The sequence below is a fragment of the Ranitomeya imitator genome, chromosome 6 (assembly GCF_032444005.1).
Source record: "Ranitomeya imitator isolate aRanImi1 chromosome 6, aRanImi1.pri, whole genome shotgun sequence".
Taxonomy (NCBI): domain Eukaryota; kingdom Metazoa; phylum Chordata; class Amphibia; order Anura; family Dendrobatidae; genus Ranitomeya; species Ranitomeya imitator.
This window is the reverse complement of record NC_091287.1, coordinates 522,122,677-522,133,839: the sequence shown is the minus strand read 5'-3', so window position 1 is coordinate 522,133,839 and position 11,163 is coordinate 522,122,677. Positions and strand designations below refer to the sequence as shown.

General features: G+C 52.3%; 1 protein-coding gene across 1 annotated transcript in view; it reads left to right on the top strand.

Moving 5' to 3' along the window:
* Positions 1-7,108: 7,108 nt before the first annotated feature.
* Positions 7,109-11,163, top strand: part of EXT1 (exostosin glycosyltransferase 1) — a 301,092-nt gene continuing 297,037 nt past the window's right edge. Inside the window, exon 1 of the mRNA XM_069731809.1 lies at positions 7,109-8,689. Coding sequence (XP_069587910.1) covers positions 7,743-8,689 — 947 coding nt within the window. The 5' untranslated portion in view covers positions 7,109-7,742. The remainder of the gene's footprint in view (positions 8,690-11,163) is intronic.

Genomic DNA, 11,163 nt, shown 5'->3' with positions numbered 1-11,163 from the left:
ACACGTTCGGCAGCAGCGGCTCAGTATTGGGGTATCAGGTGCAGTAATAGGGACACATACGGCAGCAGCGGCTCAGTATTGGGGTATCAGGTGCAGTAATAGAGACACATACGGCAGCAGCAGCTCAGTATTGAGGTATAAGGGGCAGTAATAGGGACACATACAGCAGCAGCGGCTCAGTATTGGGGTATCAGGTGCAGTAATAGGTTCACATACGGCAGCAGCGGCTCAGTATTGGGGTATCAGGTGCAGTAATAGGGACACATACGGCAGCAGCGGCTCAGTATTGGGGTATCAGGTGCAGTAATAGGGACACATACGGCAGCAGCGGCTCGGTATTGGGGTATCAGGTGCAGTAATAGGCACACATATGGCAGCAGCGGCTCAGTATTGGGGTATCAGGGGCAGTAATAGGGACACATACTGCAGCAGCGGCTCAGTATTGGGGTATCAGGTGCAGTAATAGGGACACATACGGCAGCAGCGGCTTAGTATTGGGGTACCAGGTGCAGTAATAGGGACACATATGGCAGCAGCGGCTCAGTATTGGGGTATCAGGTGCAGTAATAGGGACACATGCTGCAGCAGCGGCTCAGTATTGGGGTATCAGGTGCAGTAATAGGGATCATACGGCAGCAGAGGCTCAGTATTGGGGTATCAGGTGCATTAATATGGACACATACGGCAGCAGCGGCTCGGTATTGGGGTATCAGGTGCAGTAATAGGGACACATACAGCAGCAGCGGCTCGGTATTGGGGTATCAGGTGCAGTAATAGGGACACATATGGCAGCAGCCGCTCAGTATTGGGGTATCAGGTGCAGTAATAGGGACACATACGGCAGCAGCCGCTCAGTATTGGGGTATCAGGTGCAGTAATAGGGACACATACGGCAGCAGCCGCTCAGTATTGGGGTATCAGGTGCAGTAATAGGGACACATACGGCAGCAGCGGCTCAGTATTGGGGTACCAGGTGCAGTAATAGGGACACATACGGCAGCAGCGGCTCAGTATTGGGGTATCAGGTGCAGTAATAGGGACACATGCTGCAGCAGCGGCTCAGTATTGGGGTATCAGGTGCAGTAATAGGGATCATACGGCAGCAGAGGCTCAGTATTGGGGTATCAGGTGCAGTAATAGGGACACATACGGCAGCAGCGGCTCGGTATTGGGGTATCAGGTGCAGTAATAGGGACACATATGGCAGCAGCGGCTCAGTATTGGGGTATCAGGTGCAGTAATAGGGACACATATGGCAGCAGCCGCTCAGTATTGGGATATCAGGTGCAGTAATAGGGACACATACGGCAGCAGCGGCTCAGTATTGGGGTATCAGGTGCAGTAATAGGGACACATACGGCAGCAGCGACTCAGTATTGGGGTATCAGGTGCAGTAATAGGGACACAAACGGCAGCAGCGGCTCAGTATTGGGGTATCAGGTGCAGTAATAGGGACACATATGGCAGCAGCGGCTCAGTATTGGAGTATCAGGTACAGTAATAGGGACACATACGGCAGCAGCGGCTCAGTTTTGGGGTATCAGGGGCAGTAATAGGGACACATACGGCAGCAGTGGCTCAGTATTGGGGTATCAGGTGCAGTAATAGGGACACATACGGCAGCAGCGGCTTAGTATTGGGGTATCAGGGGCAGTAATAGGGACACATACGGCAGCAGTGGCTCAGTATTGGGGTATCAGGGGAAGTAATAGGGACACATACGGCAGAGGCTAAGTATTGGGGTATCAGGGGCAGTAATAGGGACACATGCTGCAGCAGCAGCTCAGTATTGGGATATCAGGTGCAGTAATAGGGTCACATACGGCAGCAGCGGCTCAGTATTGAGGTATCAGGGGCAGTAATAGGGACACATACGGCAGCAGCGGCTCAGTATTGAGGTATCAGGTGCAGTAATAGGGACACATACGGCAGCAGAGGCTCAGTATTGAGGTATCAGGGGCAGTAATAGGGACACATTCGGCAGCAGCGGCTCAGTATTGGGGTATCAGGGGCAGTAATAGGGACGCATACCGCAGCAGCGGCTCAGTATTGGGGTATCAGGTGCAGTAATAGGGACACATACGGCAGCTGTGGCTCAGTATTGGGGTATCGGGGAGTAATAGGGACACATACGGCAGCAGCAGCTCAGTATTGAGGTATCAGGGGCAGTAATAGGGACACATACGGCAGCAGTGGCTCAGTATTGGGGTATAAGGGGAAGTAATAGGGACACATACGGCAGAGGCTAAGTATTGGGGTATCAGTGGCAGTAATAGGGACACATGCTGCAGCAGCGGCTCAGTATTGGGATATCAGGTACAGTAATAGGGACACATACGGCAGCAGCGGCTCAGTATTGGGGTATCAGGTGCAGTAATAGGGACACATGGCAGCAGCGGCTCAGTATTGGGGTATCAGGGGCAGTAATAGGGACACATACGGCAGCAGCGGCTCAGTATTGGGGTATCAGGTGCAGTAATAGGGACACATACGGCAGCAGCGGCTCAGTATTGAGGTATCAGGGGCAGTAATAGGGACACATGGCAGCAGCGGCTCAGTATTGGGATATCAGGGGCAGTAATAGGGACACATACGGCAGCAGCGGCTCAGTATTGGGGTATCAGGTGCAGTAATAGGGACACATACGGCAGCAGCGGCTCAGTATTGGGGTATCAGGGGCAGTAATAGGGGCACATACGGCAGCAGCGGCTCAGTATTGGGGTATCAGGGGCAGTAATAGGGGCACACACGGCAGCAGCGGCTCAGTATTGGGGTATCAGGTGCAGTAATAGAGACACATACGGCAGCAGCGGCTCAGTATTGGGATATCAGGTGCAGTAATAGGGTCACATACGGCAGCAGCGGCTCGGTATTGAGGTATCAGGGGCAGTAATAGGGACACATACGGCAGCAGCGGCTCAGTATTGGGGTATCAGGTGCAGTAATAGGGTCACATACGGCAGCAGCGGCTCGGTATTGAGGTATCAGGGGCAGTAATAGGGACACATACGGCAGCAGCGGCTCAGTATTGGGGTATCATGGGCAGTAATAGGGACACATACGGCAGCAGCTGTTGCTCAGTATTGGGGTATCAGGTGCAGTAATAGTGACACATACGGCAGCAGTGGCTCAGTATTGGGGTATCGGGCAGTAATAGGGACACATACGGCAGCAGCGGCTCAGTATTGAGGTATCAGGGGCAGTAATAGGGACACATACGGCAGCAGTGGCTCAGTATTGGGGTATCAGGGGAAGTAATAGGGACACATACGGCAGAGCCTAAGTATTGGGGTATCAGTGGCAGTAATAGGGACACATGCTGCAGCAGCAGCTCAGTATTGGGATATCAGGTGCAGTAATAGGGTCACATACGGCAGCAGCGGCTCAGTATTGAGGTATCAGGGGCAGTAATAGGGACACATGGCAGCAGCGGCTCAGTATTGGGGTATCAGGGGCAGTAATAGGGACACATACGGCAGCAGCGGCTCAGTATTGAGGTATCAGGGGCAGTAATTTGGACACATACGGCAGCAGCGGCTCAGTATTGGGGTATCAGGTGCAGTAATAGGGACACATACGGCAGCAGCGGCTCAGTATTGAGGTATCAGGGGCAGTAATAGGGACACATGGCAGCAGCGGCTCAGTATTGGGATATCAGGGGCAGTAATAGGGACACATACGGCAGCAGCGGCTCAGCATTGGGGTATCAGGTGCAGTAATAGGGACACATACGGCAGCAGCGGCTCAGTATTGGGGTATCAGGGGCAGTAATAGGGGCACATACGGCAGCAGCGGCTCAGTATTGGGGTATCAGGGGCAGTAATAGGGGCACACACGGCAGCAGCGGCTCAGTATTGGGGTATCAGGTGCAGTAATAGAGACACATACGGCAGCAGAGGCTCAGTATTGGGGTATCATGGGCAGTAATAGGGTCACATACGGCAGCAGCGGCTCAGTATTGGGGTATCAGGTGCAGTAATAGGGTCACATACGGCAGCAGCGGCTCAGTATTGGGGTATCAGGTGGAGTAACAGGGACACATACGGCAGCAGCGGCTCAGTATTGGGGTTTCAGGGGCAGTAATAGGGACACATACAGCAGCAGCCGCTCAGTATTGGGGTATCATGGGCAGTAATAGGGTCACATACGGCAGCAGCGGCTCAGTATTGGGGTATCAGGGGCAGTAATAGGGACACATACGGCAGCAGTGGCTCAGTATTTGGGTATCAGGGGCAGTAATAGGGACACATACAGCAGCAGTGGCTCAGTATTGGGGTATCAGGGGCAGTAATAGGGACACGTTCGGCAGCAGCGGCTCAGTATTGGGGTATCAGGTGCAGTAATAGGGACACATACGGCAGCAGCAGCTCAGTATTGGGGTATCAGGTGCAGTAATAGGGACACATACGGCAGCAGTGGCTCAGTATTGGGGTATCAGGTGCAGTAATAGGGACACATACGGCAGCAGTGGCTCAGTATTGGGGTATCAGGTGCAGTAATAGGGACACATACGGCAGCAGCGGCTCAGTATTGGGGTATCAGGTGCAGTAATAGGGACACATATGGCAGCAGCGGCTCAGTATTGGGGTATAAGGGGCAGTAATAGGGACACATACAGCAGCAGCGGCTCAGTATTGGGGTATCAGGTGCAGTAATAGGTTCACATACGGCAGCAGCGGCTCAGTATTGGGGTATCAGGTGCAGTAATAGGGACACATACGGCAGCAGCGGCTCAGTATTGGGGTATCAGGTGCAGTAATAGGGACACATATGGCAGCAGCGGCTCAGTATTGGAGTATCAGGGGCAGTAATAGGGACACATACGGCAGCAGCGGCTCAGTATTGAGGTATAAGGTGCAATAATAGGGACACATACGGCAGCAGCGGCTCAGTATTGGGGTATCAGGGGCAGTAATAGGGTCACATACGGCAGCAGCGGCTCAGTATTGGGGTATCAGGTGCAGTAAGAGGGACACATACGGCAGTAGCGGCTCAGTATTGGGGTATCAGGTGCAGTAATAGGGACACATACGGCAGCAGCGGCTCAGTATTGGGGTATCAGGGGCAGTAATAGGGACACATACGGCAGCAGCGGCTCAGTATTGAGGTATGAGGTGAAATAATAGGGACACATACGGCAGCAGCGGCTCAGTATTGAGGTATCAGGTGAAATAATAGGGACACATATGGCAGCAGCGGCTCAGTATTGAGGTATCAGGTGAAATAATAGGGACACATACGGCAGCAGCGGCTCAGTATTGAGGTATCAGGTGAAATAATAGGGACACATATGGCAGCAGCGGCTCAGTATTGAGGTATCAGGTGAAATAATAGGGACACATACGGCAGCAGCGGCTCAGTATTGGGGTATCAGGTGCAGTAAGAGGGACACATACGGCAGTAGCGGCTCAGTATTGGGGTATCAGGTGCAGTAATAGGGACACATACGGCAGCAGCGGCTCAGTATTGGGGTATCAGGGGCAGTAATAGGGACACATACGGCAGCAGCGGCTCAGTATTGGGGTATCAGGTGCAGTAATAGGGACACATATGGCAGCAGCGGCTCAGTATTGGGGTATCAGGTGCAGTAATAGGGACACATACGGCAGCAGCGGCTCAGTATTGAGGTATCAGGTGAAATAATAGGGACACATACGGCAGCAGCGGCTCAGTATTGGGGTATCAGGGGCAGTAATAGGGACACATACGGCAGCAGCGGCTCAGTATTGGGGTATCAGGTGGAGTAATAGGGACACATACGGCAGCAGCCGCTCAGTATCGGGGTATCATGGGCAGTAATAGAGACACATATGGCAGCGGCTCAGTATTGTGGTATCAGGTGCAGTAATAGGGACAAATACGGCAGCAGTGGCTCAGTATTGGGGTATCAGGGGCAGTAATAGGGACACCATACGGCAGCAGCGGCTCAGTATTGGGGTATCAGGGGCAGTAATATGGACACATACGGCAGCAGCGGCTCGGTATTGGGGTATCAGGTGCAGTAATAGGGACACATACGGCAGCAGCGGCTCGGTATTGGGGTATCAGGTGCAGTAATAGGGACACATACGGCAGCAGCCGCTCAGTATTGGGGTATCAGGTGCAGTAATAGGGTCACATATGGCAGCAGCGGCTCAGTATTGGGGTATCAGGTGCAGTAATAGGGACACATACGGCAGCAGCCGCTCAGTATTGGGGTATCAGGTGCAGTAATAGGGACACATATGGCAGCAGCGGCTCAGTATTGGGGTATCAGGTGCAGTAATAGGGACACATGCTGCAGCAGCGGCTCAGTATTGGGATATCAGGTGCAGTAATAGGGACACATATGGCAGCAGCGGCTCAGTATTGGGGTATCAGGTGCAGTAATAGGGACACATGCTGCAGCAGCGGCTCAGTATTGGGATATCAGGTGCAGTAATAGGGATCATACGGCAGCAGAGACTCAGTATTGGGGTATCAGGTGCAGTAATAGGGACACATACGGCAGCAGCCGCTCAGTATTGGGGTATCGGGTGCAGTAATAGGGACACATACGGCAGCAGCGGCTCAGTATTGGGGTATCAGGTGCAGTAATAGGGACACATACGGCAGAGGCTAAGTATTGAGGTATCAGGTGCAGTAATAGGGTCATCTGCTGAGGTTCTCCTCCACTTTTAGGGGGCATCACCCAGTTGTAATTAGGGTTACCTGGTTAGGGGCCACTCAGAAGCTTCGCCCCCCTGGACCTAAGCCCTAGCTACTCCTCTGCTCTGTACCTAACCCCTTGTCATATACAGCACCATGGAATTAATGGTGCTATATAAATAATAATAATAATTAGGACGCGACCCCATAGACGCTCACTAGATGCACCACTGCAACCTTGCAGGATAATTGAACTACAGGTCACAGCAATGCCCGAATGCTGGAGCATCCCGGCAGCAGCAGCAGCAGCAGCAGCAGCAGCTCTCCCGGCTGGGACTTGTAGTCCCCCAGCTCTCCCCGTGCTGAGGGGCCGGCCCCTGGCTGGGTGCAGCGGAAGCCCCTCCCGGCGCGGATGTGACGCACGCCCAATGGGAGCGCAGGCTGCGTGGATAGATGAGGTCACGGCTGCCGTGCGGGGAATGGAATGTGTGAGACTAGTGGAGAGCGCTGAGCCCACAGCCCCGGCGTCTCCTGCCCGCCGCCGTCCAGCGCTCCTCCGCGGCGCCGCCGCCGTGCACCGAGCCCGCTAACAGCCGCCCTCCCCCGGAAGGCACGGCGGAGGATGCAGAGACATGCAGGGATTCGTCCGGTTACCGGGCTCCGGTGCACACCTGTGACACTCTGCTGAGGCGGGCGCGGGGCTTGTGCAGCCTTAACCCCTGGCGTGCTGGATGCGGAGCCCCGGTAAAGTTGGTGGAGTGCCCCCCGCAGCCATTGTCCATGAAGCATCCGGTGCGCCCCTGCAGCTGATCGGGACCCTGCGCTCGCCGCTGCCGGAGGAGGCTCCGAACAAAGCGTCCGCCCAGAGGGGAGAAGAAGCCACGATCTGATCGGCCGACCAGGATGACAGACCGGCGGGGAGAAAGTTAGACCAATCGCCCACATGCGCTGGATCAGCCCGCGGCTCGGGGAAAGGAATCCGCAGCAGGAGGGAGAAGAGACTTTGACATCTTTCCACGCAGGAAGATGGCGGAGTGGAGCTGAGAGGGTGGGCTGGGAAAGTTTGGGGGCTTTTGTGTTTATCTGCGACCACCAGCCTGAGCCAGATCGGACACATGCAGGCCAAGAAACGCTACTTCACCCTGGTCTCTGCCGGCACTGGTCTCGTCCTGCTCTTCTATCTTGGGGGGTTGCAGTTTAGGACATCCAGGACTAGGGAGGACCATGGGGACCAGGTGGTGGCCAGGGCTGCGGAGCATCCATGGCCGCGCTTCCCGGACCCCCTGCTCCCATTCATCCAGTGGGATCAGGCGGAGAGCGAGGACTTCAGTAGTCAGAGTTCCCCCAGACAGAAGCGGGACGCCAACTCCAGTGTGTACAAGGGCAAGAGGTGCCGCATGGAGTCCTGCTTCGACTTCTCCTTGTGCAAGAGGAACGGCTTCAAGGTCTACACTTACCCTCAGCAGAAAGGGGACAAGATCTCCGAAAGTTACCAAAATATCCTGTCGGCCATCGAGGGCTCCAGATACTACACGTCGGACCCCAGCCAGGCCTGCTTGTTCGTCCTGAGCCTGGACACCCTAGACCGGGACCAGCTGTCCCCCCAATATGTGCACAGCCTTAAATCGAAAGTCCAGAACTTACACCTGTGGAACAACGGTAGAAATCATTTAATTTTTAATTTATACTCCGGGACCTGGCCGGACTACACCGAGGACGTCGGCTTCGACATCGGCCAGGCCATGTTGGCCAAGGCCAGCATCAGCACGGACAACTTCAGGCCCAACTTTGACGTTTCCATCCCATTGTTTTCTAAGGATCATCCCAGGACAGGGGGGGAGAAGGGATTTCTGCGGTTTAACACTATCCCTCCTATTAGGAAGTACATGTTGGTGTTCAAAGGGAAAAGATACCTGACGGGGATCGGGTCCGACACCAGGAATGCCTTATATCATGTCCATAACGGGGAGGACGTGGTCCTCCTGACCACTTGTAAGCATGGAAAAGACTGGCAGAAGCACAAGGACTCCCGTTGTGATAAAGACAACGCAGAATATGAGAAGTAAGTGGTTTTGGTAGGAAACCATACGACCCATCCCCCTCTTACATCTTTTTTTTCCCAGTGGTCTGGTATGGTATCCAGCTTCTTCTGGCCTAACCAAAGCCCTACATCGATTTCCACGCCCGTATTGATTCTGTGATCTGACACCCCGGGGTGCTCGGCTTCTTTTTCTTGAAGTGTATATTGATATGGGCTCTCGAGGAGCTGCTCATCTCTTGGAGGAATGCCTGTTTCCAGGAGCTTGACCTTAGCGCCGTGCGGTATGGAGGGTCTTCCAGGCGATGATGGTTGGTGTGGGATCTCTACCATGATGCTGGTGGTTGGGTCTGGATGACGACCCCATGAGATCCTCTTGGTCTTGTATGCTGGTTCACCATGTCTTAGATGTCTTGGTTTCTTGCGTGACTCCTCAGCTCTTGCAAAGCTACAACTCCTATCATGCAGGGAGTTGTAGTTCTGCAACTACAGCAGAGCCACTCATCGGTTATCTGGTCTGCGATGAAGGACAGGGCTCGTTCCCACCTCAGTTTTGTTTGGATCGCACATGTACCCATCATAATCTATGGCACTGTTCACTTTCTCCTGTGTCTTTTTTTCCTGCTCACCTTTGTCCTCCATAAAACATCTGGTTTTTGATCCTAATCTCAAATCAAACGTTCAGGTCCATGAAAAAGTCGGACTTCACACCGATGGCATCCTTGTGCCGTCCGATTTTTCTCTGACTTGATGCCTCCATCTTTCTGCACATGAGAAATAAGTGCTGAAACCCTGATGGTAAAAAAAAACTGTTCCAAAACGATATTGAAAATGAATCCGTTTGATCTTGGGTCCAAGAACTGACGTCTGAATGAGGCCACAAGCAAGGGTTAACGGCGTGGGAATGGGAACCCTTTCCTTCATGATTGGTAGTATCTGTAGTAATTTCAGGTGTGAACCGTTTGCTCCTGCTTAATTTGATGTCAATTGCCTCTGTCACTTGCTAATTATCTCCTGGAGTTCAAGTAGACCTGTTTCTCCATTGATACAAGGTTGCATGTTTGTGTTACGTTGTTACATTTCTGAATAGTTTTGGTAAACGACCTATAATCCCGTCCCTTCCTCCCGGGACTTAATGTTGCTTATATCTGGGCTTTCCCATCATCGGGGAAAGGTGGTGGTGACGTGTGGATAGCGGCATTATTTATTGACATTTATCACGTTCCGTTACATTTTTGCCTTTTGTACAGTTTCTTTTATTGCTTTAGGAAACTCAAGTTCCATTCTCAGCTTTGCATGTTGATACCAATGATGTAAATGTGAATTTCCCAAAAACTCTCCGGGTTTTGCTTTTTTCTTTTTTTTTTTTTTTTTTGTTAGCGGATCTATATTCTAGTCTACGAGGATATCGACTTCATGGTTGGGCAATTTATGGCGCGTTGGGCCATCATCGTAAAAACCAGGCAAACCTCAAGGACCGTAATCTGCTTTAATTGATCAAACACATTAGTTGCTCTGATAATGTCGGCATTAAGGATAAATAAAATCTTCCCTCTGGAAGCCGCTGAGGATAATTGTAGCGTTTCCTGTAAGTCGGTGGGTGGGGGGGAAGATGGAGGCGACGTTTCCTAATTCTCCCAGCACACACCCACATATAGCATCGCTATGATCTTGATAAAAGTGGCTTCCACAGCAGGCAGCTCGGCCTTTGATGTCCCGTAGGTGGATAGCTCTGGTTACAAGGTAAATTGACCTTTGGATTTAGTATCTTATTGTTTGCTTTGCTGTGGAATCGCCTACGCAGCTTCTTGCCATGTTCCTAATGGCTGCCATTGGGGGGCTTATATGGAGCATCAATCAGCTGATTAGTCTATAGGTTCTCCCGCATTAGTCACTTCTGTTCTTTGGCACATTTTAATAATATTGTGCAGGCATCTGCTGACCTATTGTAATCGGCGATCCCACGTGGAAGCAAGTGAAACGTCTCCGTTTTTTAATTTTCCACCCATTTATTTTTGCTTTGCATGTGTGTCAGTCTTCACTGTCATTCTTGAATTCCATTCATAAACCAATGCAATGCTGGGAGAGTTGCAATTCATGGCGTCTTTCCGTTGACCAGGTTCGCCCCGCAGGATGGTTTTCTACTAGCGATGGTAAATGGTCTTTTTTTTTTTTTTTTCGATTCTGCGCGGTGCTGCCTGATGAGATTGGTGCCCCGTGGCTTACGACGTTATCACGGTAGCCCAGGTCGTAACTAAAACTACAGTTTCCATAGCATATTGTGCGGCGTCCCGAGGGTTCCCTCGCTCTGGATCTGACAGAGGATCAGGGAATTGGTGGTGTGATGCACAGATGTGGCATCAGCCAAGTGTACCCACTGGGGAGCGAGAGGGATGCTGAAAGATCAGTTCCTGTTACACGAAGCGGCTACCTTCTCGGAGGTGCACCGTCGCTTGCTTTGATGAGAGGTACAAGCCTGGGTGCATACACGGCACCAC